Genomic DNA, 16,670 nt, shown 5'->3' on the forward strand with positions numbered 1-16,670 from the left:
AAACTGTTTGTAGATTAGTATTAAAATTCTCTGGGGTTGCCTGCATTGCTTTTCCTATTCTCTCCATGTTGATTTTATTTCAAATGGTGATAAGTTCCATTGCATCATGACATGCAACATATTTTAAGGGCTTCAGACTGTAAAAAGTGAATTAGGAAAGTGTTTTCCAAAAAAATTGTAATGCCATAGGAAAATCGGACTTATTTAAAAAAAAAAAAAAAAGAAAAAAAAAATAGAAAAGAAAAAAAGGAAACAAATGCAAACCTGTATTGTGTGTTTCTTTCTAGCGCTTTGGAAATCGGTGGGCAGCCATCTGCAGGTGGACAGAAGACCGATGGGTCCTTCTGCAGGATATTCTTCGTAAATGGCAGCACTTTGCAGAAGAGCAGGTAAATAGTTTTTGCAGTTATAAATTGGAATGTTCTTTAAAAAAAGTTATGCTAAGAAAGGCCTGACTGAAGACTTTTCATTGTGTTCTCTCCTGTTTTCTTTCAGTGCCTTTTTGATGCATGGCTTACTGAGAAAGAGGATGCTGTGAGCAAAATTCATTCTACTGGCTTTAAAGATCAAAATGAAATGCTGACCAGTCTACGCAAATTAGCTGTATGTATTTTTCATTCTATTTCATATTAAACTTTCTTATTCATGAGTCTGAGTGCATGTGGTTTTATCCTACTCTCAGACAATATAGTTTAACAGAACAGCTATTTCATACTTTGGGAATGGATGTTGTCTCACACGGATGGAATAGGTTGGTCGTGGCCTTGCTGATAAAGGAATGAATAGGTACAGAAGTTTTCCTTGGTTGTCTCTTCAGTCAAAACTTTATGAACTGTAATAGAATTTGAGTGTCTTAAAAATATCTATAATATTATACTGAAAGTTTATTTGTTGATACTATTGATGTATATATATATTGTGTGTGAGTGATTATATATGTACCAAGATGTGTGCATATGGGTAAGTACTTATCATACAGCAGAACCTGCTATACATTTCTTGACCTTGAAAAAGCTACAGACTTGAAAGCTGTGAAATGCTGACATTAATGTTGCTTTACAACTATACCTCAACTGTATTCAAGAATCTAGTTACTACATAAAATGCACCCTTTTCAGCTTATCCTCTACCTCACTCTTTAGAAAATACTGTACTATACTTTGTCTTCATGGAAGGAATGTAGGTCTGACTGGCCCAGAAAGATACTGTGCCTGTATAGGGCAAAATTTGTAACAGCCTAGACTTGCAAATGATTTTATAGCATTAGGACCTTTATAAAGAACATAGTATAGTATGTGCCATTTTTGTATGTAACAATAACTGTTTCTGCATTTAGAGGAAAGGAAACACTCATGTACATGCTTTTGTTAAAATAGGTAAATTATTGTTGCTGTAAATAGGAACTTAACTGGCCATCTTCTGTTTAAACAGATGTATTATTATTTGGTTTCTCACGTGATGTGGGGGGAAGTGTCCTCAGCATATTTAAAAATGTGGCTTTACAGTTTACATAATAGGATTTTCAGGCATGAATGATTCTCAATTTATTATTAACTATTTGGATATATAGTGGGCTCAAGCTTAGATTTTTAAAAATTATTTTAGAATTTGTGCCCTTCTCATCCCTCTGTATTAAAAGTATTAATATTTGGGCTTTTGGTCTATAAAAATACCATGGTGTTTCTGAAGCTTAAGATAACTGTCATGTGTTTAAAACCGTGTTTTACCCTCACATATACAAATGTATAATTTGTTTGTTTGTTTTAATTAAAATTCTTACAGCTTGATTGTTTAATTCATAACTAACTTGTACATGGTCCACAACTAGTGGTAAATGACCCTGTTGATTCATAGACTGACTAAAAAAGTAAAATTAGTTGATTATTTTTTTTCCCCAAAATTTGAGGCCCACAATTACAATTGTTAATGTAATCTTAGAACATCATAATTATTATTCTACCACACTTGGTTGGTTGGTTTTCCCCCTTCCCTCCTTTTTCCTTCTGTAACTCTTTAGGGGCTAATAAGAACATTTATTTAGAAGTAAAGGCTTGGGCATTGATTAAAGATTACTTAGGATTAAGTCAGCTTCTTTGTAAAGGAAGGGAACTCTTCATGTTGTCTCAGTGTATATGCTTCCTAGAAATTCTAGTAATCTAAGATGTAAACAATCTTGAAGTTGACTTCAAGCCAGGCTTTTATTGATGCATAATGAATTAAAGGAAACTCAAGATGCTTTGGAGTACCTTCATGAAGAAAAAAATATGGCAAGAAAATCAGATTTATTCAATAAATTAGTACTTGTGGAGTCTGGCTAGTTGATGGAAGAAATAAGAACTGTGGGTTGAAATGTATTACAAATTGTGAAGTAGCAGGATATTAATGGTTTACAAGTGTTAAGGGAAAGACCAGTTTGGGTACCTTTCAGAATTCCTTGGAAATATAATTTTAAGAAGGAAATACTTTTAAAAGTAGTATTTTCATAAATTTGATTCACGAAATAAATATACACTCTCATGAAATTCCTTATGTTGCCAGCTTAAATTGTTAAGCATTACTGTCATTAAAGCATTTCAGTGTTTCATGGAACTGAATGAACACCAGAGTAAATAAAGTGATTCTTCCATCCTCCTGAACTGCAACAAGAATCATGTCATCTTTGACAGAATAGGTGGGGTTTATTAGCAGCAACTTATTCTTTTCTGCATATGTTTTTAGAAACAGCTGATAATATCACAGTAGTTCAGATATTTAAATCTTGATGGTATGCTGGAGAAACATTGTCTCTTTAGTCTCTTTAATTTGTAGCAGAAATTTTTTTCTACTGGAATTCCTCTACCAGATTTTAGACCTAGTAGGAATCATCTCCAAATTCCCGCAAGCATATATTTTACCTTCACACAATGCCAATGTCAGGAGTTTCATGGATGAGAATTTACTATTTTAGTCTTGCCTGAAACATGGGGAATTTGTATTAATACATCACCCACATGAAAATTCTTGTCAGAGAATATATTTTTTGCTTTCTTGGACTGGCTTTTAGACATAGAGAAAAATGGGATCATGGTATCCTGACTCTGACATGCAAATCAGGCCTGTCTTTTGGTATATGTTATTTTGGACATAGATTTGTGTTTGGATGTAGTAAGGGAGAAGCTGTCATGAAAAATCACCTTTATAATTAGGCCACCTTGTTCCAGAATTGTAAAGATGAGTCTGTGAAGCAATAAACATATATTCTTTTACTGATAAAAAAAAAAAAAATAAATATCTTAATATGGTAGCTTGGTCCCTCAGTTATCTAACAGTTTCCAGCAGGAAATTCCGGTTTTAGTTTCTCCTGTTAGATGGTAAGAATGCTAGGTTTGATATCATGATATGGCATAAGAGCTTACAGCCTATTTTTCCTGTCTCTCTTATATGCACAATTTGGCAAGATTAAGGTCATATTCTTTAGCCAGATTTCAGTCTCTTAAGCATGAAGGATATTTCTGAAAGTATTTTATTAAACCATTTAGCATTACGATTGCTCATTTCAAATTCTACAGCCCTCCAACAAGGTCCTAAGCCTTCTGAAGTGACTGAAGTGATGTAGGTCTGTTGAGACGTTCACAGTGTGAAAAAAATGTTGACTCTACATTACATTAATATGGCATTACATAGTAACACATTGAAGGTAAAAATAAGAAAGAGCAGCTGGTACTTTTTTATGCATATTTGCAGGTCAGGATACTTCTGAAGAAATCGGGATTTAACTACTGCTTGCTGATGCAGTAATCAATCAGTGTCTTCTCCACAGTAATTTTATCTCATGTTTCTCAAGTGCAAGGAAATACACTGTTAATTTTAGTTAAGACAGGATTTTTGATAGTAAGCACTACTACTGCTTAAAAGTAAGATTTCATTTACCCACATTTGTTAAACTGGTAGTCAGTATGCATACATTTTCAGACAGTAGTAACAATTTTGAGTAAGCAGAAAGATTGAGATTGTTCCTGAACCAAAATCTCCATACATGGATTCCAGTTTTGGGATTGCTGGAAGATTTTTGCAGCCCAAATTCTGATTATTTCACTTAATATAAACAAGCAGGTGTTTCCCAAAAATTTTATCCTTTCTAATTATTTGACTGCAGGCTCACCATTATTAATAGATGTTAGTCTTGTGTAGATTCTTTCTCATATGTGATTCTCCCAAACTGGGAGAAGGAGGCAAGTTAAAACATTTTAAATAAAAGTATAAATTACACTTTGGTTTTCTGTTTGGTGTCAGAATACTCTAATGCATGGAGGTTGAGGTACACTTTGGGAAGTGGAAGAAAAAAAATTCTTTAAATCCATCTAACAAAAGAGAGATGTGGGGGTCCCAAACATTATTGTACTGTGGGTAGGTTAGCCTTGGCTGGCTGGGAGGTGACACTCTCTCACTCCCCGTCCTCAGCATGACAGGGGCAGAAAATGAGGTGAAAAGCTCGTTGGTCAACGTTAGGGCAGGGAGATCACTCACCGGTTACTGTCACAGGCAAAACGGACTCTCTGTGAAGGAGATTAATTTTATTTATTGCCAACCAATTCAGAGTAGGGTGATGAGAAATAAGAACAACCTTAAAACACCTTCCACCCATACCTCCCTTCTGCCCAGGCTCAACTCACACCCAACCTCTCTCACTTCTCTCCCTGAGTGGTGGGGGCAATGGGGTTGCAGTCAGTTCATCATGTTGCCTTTACTGCAATTGCCTGTTCGCACTGTTTCCCTGCTCCGTGTGGTGTCTCAGCCATGGGAGACAGTCCTTCATGAACTGTGGCAATGTGCATCCTTCCCACAAGCTGCAGTTCTCAAATTGCTCCAGCGTGGGTCCTTTCCATGGGGTGCAGTCCTCAAGAGCAGACTGCTGCAGCCTGAGTCCCCATGGGGCCACAGGTCCTGCCAGGAGCCTGCTCCAGCACAGGCTGTCCACAGGATCATAAGCCTCCTTCAGGCACGTCCACCTGCTCCAGCGTGGGGGCCCTCCATGGGCTGCAGAGGGACACCCTGCATCACCATGGTCTTCTACCATGGGCTGTAGGGGAATCTCTGCTCCAGCTCCTTGATGACCTCCCCCCTCTCCTCCTTCTCTGACCTGTGTCTGCAGGGCTGTTTTCACATTTTTCTCACACCTCTCTCTTACAGCTGCTGTGCAGTGTTTTTTACCCTTTCCTAATGACATCACAGAGGCACCACCAGCCACTGATGGGCTCAGCTTTAGCCAGCAGTGGGTCTGTTTTGGAGCTGTCTGGAACTGGTTCCATCTGACATGAGAATTGTGTCTTCTGGTGTTTTCTCACAGAAGTTCACCCTTGCAGCCCCTCGGCTGCTAAAATCGTGCTCGTAAACCTGGTACAGATGCTCTCCCTCTTTTTCTCTCGGCTTTAGTGGTCACATTTTAATTGTTATTGGAATCAACAGGTAAAACACATTTTTGGTCAGTGTAGCAATCCATCCAGTTCTAACGTTGTGTTAAAACTGTTATCAAGTCAATTAGATTTCTTCTTAAATTATCAACCCATAATATCTATTCATAAGAGTTTTTGTTCAGAGTTTTGTTTCTTGTAAGAAAGCTTTGTGTTTTAGGAATCTCAAATGACATGTTTCAGACGTTGCATTCAGTATTTGTATCTGAAAATTTATCTCCTTTGTCATTAACTTTCTTCTGTATTTGCATAGTCTAAAGGTCCGAAAAACTGTTTAGGCTTTACTACTTTGTGCATATATTAATAGACTTCATTATTTTTTTTTCCCTTATGTTGATGAGTAGCTCTCCTAGTTCTAAAAAGATTTCCTTAAAACACTTTTTTTCTTTTTTTTCCACCCACCATTTATTCACTGTCACTATAATTGTCTCTGAATTCTTACACAAGGCAAAAGGTGACATAGAGCATGGACTAAGCGGGAGGATGTGGTGCACTGAGAATGTAGAACACAAATGGACAAACTGAGGGGAAATTTTACTGTCATTTATGGCACAGGCTTGATAGGTTGTTTTCATGTCCTGTGCCTAAGTTTTGCAGTGTATAAAATGAAGGTGATGGTATTTCTTTTTTTCATAAAAAAAATATTGAGACCTACTGCAAAGTTATACAAGATCTAGGTCTATATATTTGGAGTAAATATTCCATTGATATAGAGTTAAATCTTCTCTTCCTTCCCGTAATGCAAATTTCTTTACTTATTAGAAGAGATAAATTAGAAATTAGAGTATCTTTTACTGGAATAAATCTCTTTACAGCTGAACAATTACCTTAGAGCAATGTGGCTGATTAGAATGAAACAATTACCAAAGAGAGCTTTTGGTGATGTTTAAGGAAGAGGAAAAAATCAATAATTAAAAACAAATAAACAACTAATAGAACATTACCAACAAATAAGGAAACCACTGTGTAATGTTCAAGTATTGGAGTTTACAGTAAGTACTTGACAGAAGTTATGGCTGAGTTATTTGATAATTAATTTTATAAAGAGGACAGTATCATTTAGCCCCTTGCAGATTGGTGAATTACATATTTTGGTGTTCATTTATATTTTAGGTCTGTTCTTGTACCGTAAAAAATCAAAACTAGAGCATATTTCTGGTTACTGTAACACATTGACATGTTTTCAGTAAGGGAATGTGAAAACAGCATCCCTCACTATATTTTTACAGGTTAACTGTAGCTATCACAAAACCATACTATGTAGTAGTGACCATACAGTAGGACCTTTGACATAGAAAGTTTTAGCATCCTTCTCTTTCTTGTGCTTCACTTACTGATTGAGCTCCATGTATCTGGGATTGATGCTGAACTCATTTGTGTTTCATACAGTTCTTGTCAGCTGAGGATGTTGGAAATAGAACACTTTTGTTCAGAATTCCCTAATCGTGTTTTATAGGGTACCATTTCTTCTTATTTCAGTCAGTGTATGTTGTGGCTTTCACATGAGCTATTTCTGACACTGTAGGCAGGGGGAAAAAAAAAAGTCAAATATAACAAGCCTTGAGATTTTAAAATGACAAATAGTTTTATATCTAGTCTGTTCCCTCTTTTAGATCTGCTACTATGCAAACAGATTCTTAAATATAAAGTGTGTTAGCGGGTCTTTCTTAGGGACATGTAAATTTAAATGTTTATATTAACTGCAGCCAACATTGATAATTATGTTTCAAACCACATCTGAACAGAAAAAGAACTGATTACAAAGGCTGATTCTTTCTTTTACTGAGCTGTATTTCAGATGACAATTTCGGATTATACAGCTACAGGAAAGTATACTAAATTATGTTGTCTGAATATTTGTCTAATTAAAACTTTCATGCCTTGGGGATTAGATTGCAATCCTCAACTGCACTGAGAATTCAAAATTTGGCTATGCTTAGCACAGAGGGTGTAGAGAATCATAGAATCATTTCAGTTGGAAAAGACCTTTAAGGTAGTAAATTCCAACCCTTAACCCCGAACTGTCAAGTTCACTACTAATCCGTGTTGCTAAGTGCCATATGTATGTGTTTTTTAAACAGTTCCAGGGATGGAGATTCCACCACCTCCCTAGGCAGGCTGTTCCAATGTTTTACCACCCTTTCAGTGAAGAATTTTTTCCTAATATCCAATCTAAACCTCCCCTGGTGTAACATAAGGCCATTTCCTCTTGTCTTGTCACTAGTTACATGGGAGAAGAGACCGATCCCCACCTGCCTACAACCTCTTTTCAGGTAGTTGCAGACAGGAATAAGATCCCCCCCTGAGCCTCCTTTTCTCCAAACTAAACAACTCTGGTTCCCTCAGCTGCTCCTCTTAAGAATTGTGCTCTACACCTTTCACCACCTTCAATGTCCTCTGGACATGCTCTCCCACCTCTACATCTCTTCTGAAGTGAGGAGCCCAAAACTGAACACAGCATTTGAGATGTGGCCTAACCAGAGCTGAGCACAGGGGTCAAACATTTCCATTGTCCTGCTGGCCACACTATATATTTCAGTTGGAAGCCAGGATGCTGTTGACCTTCTTGGCCAGCTGGGCACACTGCTGGCTGATATTCAGGTGGCAGTCAGTCAGCATCCCCAGGTCATTTTCTGCTGGGCAGCTTTCCAGCCACTCATCCCCAAGCCTGTAGCATTGTGTGGGGTTGTTGTGAACCAAGTGCAGGACCCAGAACTTCTCCTTGTTCAACCTCATACAGTTGCCCTCAGCCCATTGGTCCATCCTGTCCACATCCCTCTGTAGAGTCTTCCTACTCTCAAGCAGATGAACACTGCCCCCAACTTGGTGTTGTCTGCAAACTTACCAAGGGTGAACTCAATCCCCCCATCCAGATAGTCAGTAAAGATAATAAACAGGACTGGCCCCAATACTGAGCCCTAGGAAACACCACATGTGACCAGCCACCAGCTTGATGTAACTCCATTTACTGCTATTCTCTGGGCTTGGCCATCCAGCCAGCTTTTAACCCAGTGCAGAGTACACCCATCCAAGCCATAAGCAGCCACTTTCTTCAGGAGCATGCTGTGGGAGATACTGCCAAAGGCTTTACTAAGGTCCAGGTAGAAAATATCCACAACCTTTCCCTCATCCACTAGGTGGGTCACCTTGTCATAGAAGGAGATGAGGTTTGTCAAGCAGGACCTGCCTTTCATAAAACCCTGCTGGATGAGCCTGTTCCCCTGGCTGTCCTTGCATGTGCCACATGATGGCACTCAGGATGACCTGCTCCATAACTTTCCCCAGCACCGAGGTCAGGCTGACAGGCCTGTAGTTCCCCAAATCCTCCTTCAAGCCCTTCTTGTAGATGGGCATCACATTGGCTAACCTCCAGTCAGCTGGGACCTCCCCCGTTAGCCAGGACTGTTGGTAAATGATGGTGAGTGTCTTGCTGAGCTTTTCTGCCAGCTCCCTCAGTACCCTTGGGTGGATCCCATAGACTTGTGCACAACTCAATGGAGCATCATGTCACTGTTTCCTCCTGGACTGTGTGGACTTTATTCTGCTCCTTGTCCCCGTCTTCCAGGTCAGGGGGGTGAGTACCCAGAGGGAACACCTGCTCTTACTATTAAAGACTAATGCAAAAAGGGCATTAAGCACCTCAGCCTTTGTGGCAATGCTCCCCATCGCATCCAATAAAGGACGGAGACTATCCTTCGCCTTCCTTTCATTTATAACACATTTGTATAAACATGTTTTGTTATCTTTTACAGCAGCAGCCAGCCTGAGTTGTAGCTGGGCTTTCACCTCATTAATCTTCTCCCTGCATGACCTTGCAACATCCTTGTAGTCCTCCAGAGCTGCCTGCCTCTTCCAGAGGCGGCAAACTCTCCTTTTTTCTCCGAGTTCCAGCCAAAGCTCTCTGTTCAGCCAGGCCAGTTTTCTCCCGCAATGGCTTGTCTTTTGGCACATGGCGACAGCCTGCTCCTGCTACCTTCTTGAGGAATGTCCAGCCTTCCTGGACACCTTGTTCCTTCAAAGCTATCTCCCAAGGGACGCTGTCAACTAGACTCTTAAACAGGCTGAAGTTGGCCCTCCAGAAGTCCAAGGTTCTGCTGACCCCCCCTCCTTACTTCTCTGAGATTCAAAAACTCTTATCACCTCATGATTGCTATGCCGAAGACAACCTCCAGCCTTCACAGCACCCACCACTCCTTCCCTCTTTGTAAACAGCAGGTCCAGCGGGGCATCTCCCCTGGCTGTCTCACTGACCAGCTGTGTCAGGAAGTTATCTTCCACACACTCCTGGAACCTCGTGGACTGTTTCCCCTCTGCTGTGCTGTATTTCCAGCAGGCATCTGGTAGGTTTAATTCCCCCATGAGGTCAAGGGCTAGCGATCTTGAGACTTCTCCCAGCTGCTTGTAGAATGTTTCATCTGCCTCTTCTTCCTAGTTGGGTGGTCTGTAACACACTCCCACCAGAATATCGGCTCTTTTGGCCTTCCCCCTGGTTCTTATCCATAAACGCTCAATCCTACTGTTCGCCATCATGCAGCTCTAGGCAGTTGAAACACTCCCTGACACACAGAGCTACCCCGCCACCTGTCTTTCCACCTATCCCTTCTGAAGTTTGTAGCTATCCATTGCAGCACTCCAGTCATGTGAGTTATCCCATGCTTCCATGGTGGTGACTATATCATGGTCTTCCTGCTGCAGAATGGCTTTCATCTCCTCCTGGTTGTTGCCCCTTCTCCAGGCATTGACATAAATGCATTTTAGTTGTGCTATCGGTCTTGCCTCCAACCCTGGCATGCCACCCCCAGGCTCATCTCTCAACAAGCTTGGTTTTATTCCCTTCTCCCTTTGAATCAAGTTTAAAGCTCTGTTGGTGAGCCCTGCTAACTCCTAACCTAGGGTACTGTTCCCCCTTTGATACAGGTGAATCCCATCTGCTGCCAGCAGGCCTGCTGCCATGTAAACTCACTGATGATCAAACCCCCTGAAATTTAGCCATTGACACCATGCCTGGAGCCAGGTATTGATGTGTGTGGTCTTCTGATTACATGGCCCATCTTTCCCTGCAACTGGCAGGATACAGGAAAGCACTACTCGTTCTCCTGATCCCTCAACCAGTCACCCCAAGGCTCTGAGGTCTCTCTCGATAGCCCTTAGATTTCTTCTCATTTAAACTTCATCGTTTCCCACTTGGAAGGCCAGTAATGGACAGTGATCTGAGCAAGAAACCAGACAAGGGAATTTTCTAGCAACGTCCCTTACCCAGGCCCCATGAAGGCAGCAGGCTTCCCTATGGCTTGGGTCTGGTCAGTATATTGGGCCCTCCATTCCTCTCAGAGTGGAGTTGCCGATGACAACCACCTTTCTTTTCTTCCTAGCAGAACTGGTCTTGATGTGTGGGGTTGATCAACTCTCCCCCAGGCAACTCCTCCAGCCTGGATGGACTTTCATCCACATCATCATTTTCCTGGCTTTTAGGTTCCAGAGCTGTATACATATTGTATAGGGGTGCATGGGAAAGTGAAGTAGGCTGGGGGATGATTCGCCTGCTGCCCCAAGCAGAGACCTTTCCATTCCTCCCTGTCATTTAGGTACTCTCCATCTGCCTGCTGGAAAGTAGGCAGGGGAGCCTCTGTTTCTTGTCATGTGTCCATCCAGTGCATTTGTCTCAGTGATGGTAGAGAGTGTCTCCACCAGTCTCTCTCCCTCTCACACTCCCTGACAACTCCTTAAGCTTTCTTCTTCTTCTTTCAGCTCTGCCACCAGGCTGAGCAGATCATCCACCTGGTTGCACCTCACACCACTGTTATCTCTGCTGCCCTCCTGCAGCAGGACAGGCTCAGACATCCCCTGCAGCCTGTCACCTGGACAGCTGCATGTTAACATGGGAGGTCCATCCGGGTTGCCACATGCCTTCTGGTGCTGGCTTTTGGCCAAGTGGAAAGCATGGCTAGATTTCTTCTGGGGGAATGCTTGAGGAAATTCTGGGAAATTAATGCTTAAGATGTGAAAATCAGTGGAGTAAACCGGTAGAGGCATTAAAAGATAAACCCAGGTGAGAACTGGACCTATGGATGACTACTGGATCTCTAAAGAGTCTAATTCATATTTTCATGTATAGATCTTGGGAGTTTCAAGATCCCTTGGCAGTTTACTGCAGTAGAGATGTGAAGACTGATGATTTCTCCTTTTCTGTTAGCATCCATGAGTTCAAGCTGTAAGGCAGCTTGCTGAGTCCAGAGGTTGTACACAGGTGTCTCCAGGCTCCCAGCTGCAGGGCCCTTCCCTTGGCACAGTCAGTAAAGCTCCTGGAGTTTCAAAGGATTCCCTGCTCCGTGGGAAGCTACTGCCATGTAACCAGAGCCTGCTGGGATCCAAAGAAGATGAGAAATATATGATTTTTCAGTACTGCCAAAACCAAACTCATTTTCTTTGAGGTTTTTTTTTTTTTGTTTGGTTTGGTTTTGGTTTGTTTTTTGGGTTTTTTTGGTTTGTTTTTTGTTATTTTTTTTTTATTCTTGTTTGTGGACAAATATTTTTCTAGAAAATATTTTTTCCCTGTAAGATTTACCATTAAATGTATGACAAAGTACAAAAAAGCTTTAAAGATATGTTGTTTGAAATGTTGATATAGCTGTTAATATTAGTGCCTTTTTAAGGTTATTAATGTCACACAGCTGTTAGCTTTTTGATTTATGTCGCCACCTGAGGCATTCTGTGATGTCTAGAGTTGCTCCACCTGTCATGTTATATTGCTTTGTGGAGTGCAATGTGTCCATTCCCCTATGTCAGCTCTGCCAGCAGTTTTTACAGTGACAGCAGAATGGAAGTATAGGAGTTTGTATGAAATAGCCTTACCCATTTTAGGTTCTTTATGATGCTCTCGTAAGGATTTTTCTTCTAAGTTTGTTGGTTTGGGGTTCATTTTTCGGTGGTGTCCCCCCTCCCATTCCCACCCCCACCCCCCGTCATATTACTGTTCTTCCAGCTGTTACTTCTTTTAACAGATCCTAAAAGGAGATCTAGAAATGAAAAAGCAAATGATGGGTAAACTGAAGTCACTCAGCCAAGACCTCCTGATAGCTGTGAAAAATAAAGCAGTGGCTCAAAAGCTGGAAAGCCGTCTTGAAAATTTTGCCCAGCGCTGGGATAGCCTTGTGCAGAAAGTGGAGAGCAATTCTAAACAGGTTTGTTAAAACCATAATTTTGTCAGTTGGTGACAGTCAAATTCTTTCCCAGTGAAATGCTTGAAGTAGTTTTGGTGCTGTTTGTCATATTGTTTTAATTTTTTCCCCTGCATGGTTGCTTGAGATATATTTAATTTTTAGGACAGCATAATGCAACTGTAATATAACTTTCCAGATTTTTATTTATCTCCTTGGGTTTAGCTCTCTATAGTGTTGATTACTTTCTTGGGTTGTTAACTATGTTTTCAGGGATGATACAATCCATACTAAAAATAGTCTTCCCAGTTAATTTATTTTTAACCTATATTATTAAGTCACTTCAAATGCACTGTTTTTATGGCTGTCTGTGGAATAGCACTTAGCCTGAAATTAGTGTGAGAACTGTTTACTAAAGAAAAAAATATTTTTATAACTTTTAAACAGTGAAAGTTTATGATAGATTAATGTTTTACCTCTGATTATGTTATGCTAATGTACAGATTAAAAAGAAAGGCCATAAAAAGAGACTTTTCTTGGGGAAAAAAAAAAGAAATCAATCCATACTATAGCCAAAATCCCAGTGAAAAAAAAAAGGATAGAATCTATTGTTATTTTTCTTAGCTCCGTCACGTTAACTGCAATACATTAAAAAAAGAATTTTAGGTTTTAAAGTTTCACGTTTTTTAAACCAGGTAACAAAAATCAGTGCTCTGGTGTAGTATTCAAACCCATATACATTTATTTTTCCTAGCCATTTTTCAGCATCTCTTACTGGATTAAAACCCAAATCAGGTCACATTTTTCCACTCCATTATGCCATGGGTATTGAGGAGGTTTTGTGCTATTATTGTATGACTGGTAAAATGGACATGAAGACTTTTTACTGATAACACAAGGCAGAATTTTACTGCATGCACCTGTCCTGTTCATAGGAGGGCCTCTCACAGTTCTGGTCAGTTCGATTCAATTCCCTTGACCATGCTGCACTTTTTTTTTTTTTTTTTTTTTTTTTCTATATACTAATGCTTCTACGAACTTATGTCTGGGTAAATAAATGAAAACTGCTATGCTTCCTGTAATGATCTGAATACCTCTCAATAACCATGCTTCCAATCATACCTTAACCTTTTGGTTTGCTTTGAGATACTGTGTCTTGTGTACCTGAAGTTGGAAAAATCAGTTTGGGAGAACGAAAGAGAAGAAAATGGTGAAATGGTACAAATTCACTTAGTAACAGGAGGCAAAACCAGTTTGTGCTACATGGCATTTATAACACTTGAAAATTTGGTTTATCTCTTGTTTATTTGCTTTAGGAAACCTGTTGTTTCAATGCAGAGGAAAATTCAGAGGTGCAGTTTGAATGTGGGATGGCCTCATGGGGTCACATGATTTGAAGTTGTTAAGTCATTTCAAGAGATATTTAGGTTGTTGATTGGTCCTAAAAGCAGATACTAGTTTTAGATTACAGAAGAGAAAGTCTCCTTGTGAAGCGAGCAGTCCTGAGGCTGTACAACCATACATCATAGAGCAGCACTGGTGGGATAGCTCTGGATTCCCAAAACAGTGTAACTGTCTTATAACAGCATGCATCAGTTGATAAGTTTTCCTCCAAGAGGAAGCTACTTTGCTTGCCACAGAGTTGGTATGCTGTAGTGGGCTTACTGCTTCACGTCCTGGAGATATTTCACGTTCAGTGCTAAATGAAGGACTAATTCCTAAGGCACTGTTACACGGTTTAGATATGTCCTCTCTGAAATATTGATACTATTTGCCATGTGTTTCTGTCTAGGCAGGGCAGATAATGTTAGTAGGGTTTATACATTTATTCATTACAGCACTCATTTACACATTTAGACTGCAAGAATAAAATGCCTCTAAAAGATGTAATTATTCTCTCTAATCATGGACTGGGGAGGAGGGGAATTGGACGAAGGGGGAAAATACAACAATTTTCACTAAAATCTATCTGAAAATGTACACTTTATTCATCAAACAGATACTGTCTTCAAAGTAAACTTTATTCCATTCATTAATAATTCTCAAAGTACCTTCATAATTACATATTTGTAGGTAGTTATTTCCCCTCCTTCTCTTACTAAAGTGTCACTAAATGAATAACTTGTTAGCAAAATACGAAATTAAATGGAAGAGACACCCTCAACCTCAGTTCAAAGCTGATTCTCCAACTAGGCATAGGAAGAAGTTATACTTCCCAAAGGAAAAGTCCAGAAAGTAGAATGTGAGCCTTCCCACATTTAGCTGAATTCATTGCTGCAATTCATTGCTGGTGAATTTAAAGCATCTAATCAGAACTCATGGCTGAAACTTCTGCAACAAAGGAGTGGACAACAAGGGTGAGAGAGAGAGATACCTCTAAAAAGCAGTTTGTCCTCATCATGAAAATGTCAACTTTCCTTCATTGACCACACAGTGGAATCAAGGACAAGGACAACTTGCTTAGACTAGATGCATAGCTTTTAGAAACTCTAAACTCAACTTTGGTGATTTCATTATGCTTCACTAAGTTTACTGAAAACCTTCCCAAACTAAAGAAAACACCATTCTTCATCTGAACTTCCCCACTCACATACGTACACTTCATCAAAGAACAGATGACAGCTCCAAAAGTGAGTGTTAAGGAAAATTATGAGTTTATCATGACGGAGGGCACTTCCAAAGGCAGTAATAAATGATGGCATTAAAGGTAGGCTGCTGCATAAAAGAGAAATAAGATGACATAAAACTACTGAAGTGCTATACACACACTGTACATACGTTTGCCTGTAGAGGATGAAAAGGAAGATTTAAATTTGTCCACTCTGAAAGAGATGAGTTTTAACATGTTTCTAAGATGAGCTTGCTGATGTGAAACTGCACTTTAAAGGCTTGCCTAGCATTGTATTTTGAAAGCCTTTTAATGTACAGCCTTGTGAGTCACCTTAGCACTTTCCATACAATTTTCTAGTGGGTTAAAGGCCTAGTCTGCATTGCCCCTTCTCAGATTCACATTTGCTTGTCACGAACTGAGAAGGATGGGGAAACTATACTGTCATTATTTGGATCCTCTTTGAATAATACATGAAACACGGCAGTGATTAGATTTAAGAGGTGGGTTCCTTGTTGTTTGGGGTTTTTTTTGGCCGTGGAAAGCTAACAAAAGCTACTTACTGTTTTGTACTTCCTTTTATTTTTAAGGATCGTCCTTTACCCACTAAAGTGTGTGCACTCTTTTAAATGTGAACCAACTTCATCTTGCGGAGTTACATTGCAGTGTAATCTTCAGTACTTTTAGTCTTACCCAGTCTCTAATTAGAATGATTATGAACTTAAAATTCACATCTCAATTCTCCTTTTGAAGTATATAGCATTTAACCTCCACTCCTATTGATTAAGCATTAAAAATACATCTTTACTGTTTTGACATGTAAATCATTACCCCCTACAGCATCGTGACTTGACTACTCTGAGCATATGGTAATTACATGGCCTACTTTTGAGGCACTGCTCCCAATCACCAGCTGAAACTGTTACTCCTGTGTAATTGGTAGTATGCTGCAGATGATTCCCACAGAGCCCTAGCTGTGGTTTATTGTTTTACATTTCTTCACTGTAAACTGTACCCTGGTATTGACTGGCAAATGGAAACATGACAGGATATGACCTCAGGTGTCAGAAACATCATCCTATCATTGTTTTTTTGGATAAAACCAAGTGTAATAAGAATTTTGTGAGAAAAGGAGAGGGAGACTGTACCCGAAAGTGCATACAAGGAGGAAGCAATTATTTGGAGTGTTCTTACCTACAGAATCAATTCAGTGAAAGATGACATCAGGTGTTATTCTCAAATTTTATAGAACCCTAGACATAAGAAGCTATAATTAGCTTTTCCTTTCTGCCTCTGCAATTAATTAAAAAATCTACATTTTTATTAAAACTATATGGAAATGTTTACTTAATATTGACATGATTTCTGTAGATGAAAATATCAAAGGCAATATACCTTGTTGAGGGAACTAGAACAAAAGTATTAATGCATAATATTGTAGTGATTAATAAGTCA

The 16,670-nt window shown here is 39.6% G+C and overlaps 1 protein-coding gene across 12 annotated transcripts in view; it reads left to right on the plus strand.

The window, feature by feature from the left end:
• The window catches only part of DMD (dystrophin), a 1,276,803-nt gene that overhangs the window by 504,776 nt on the left and 755,357 nt on the right, over window positions 1-16,670 (plus strand). For all 12 annotated transcript variants that reach the window (XM_080377714.1, XM_080377711.1, XM_080377709.1 and 9 more), the window contains 3 exons: window positions 288-389; window positions 496-603; window positions 12,452-12,631. In XM_080377714.1, the coding sequence (XP_080233840.1) occupies window positions 288-389; window positions 496-603; window positions 12,452-12,631 (390 nt within the window). The remainder of the gene's footprint in view (window positions 1-287; window positions 390-495; window positions 604-12,451; window positions 12,632-16,670) is intronic.

This window comes from Falco punctatus, assembly GCF_963210335.1.
Source record: "Falco punctatus genome assembly, chromosome: 2".
In the NCBI taxonomy this organism is placed as follows: Eukaryota; Metazoa; Chordata; class Aves; order Falconiformes; family Falconidae; genus Falco; species Falco punctatus.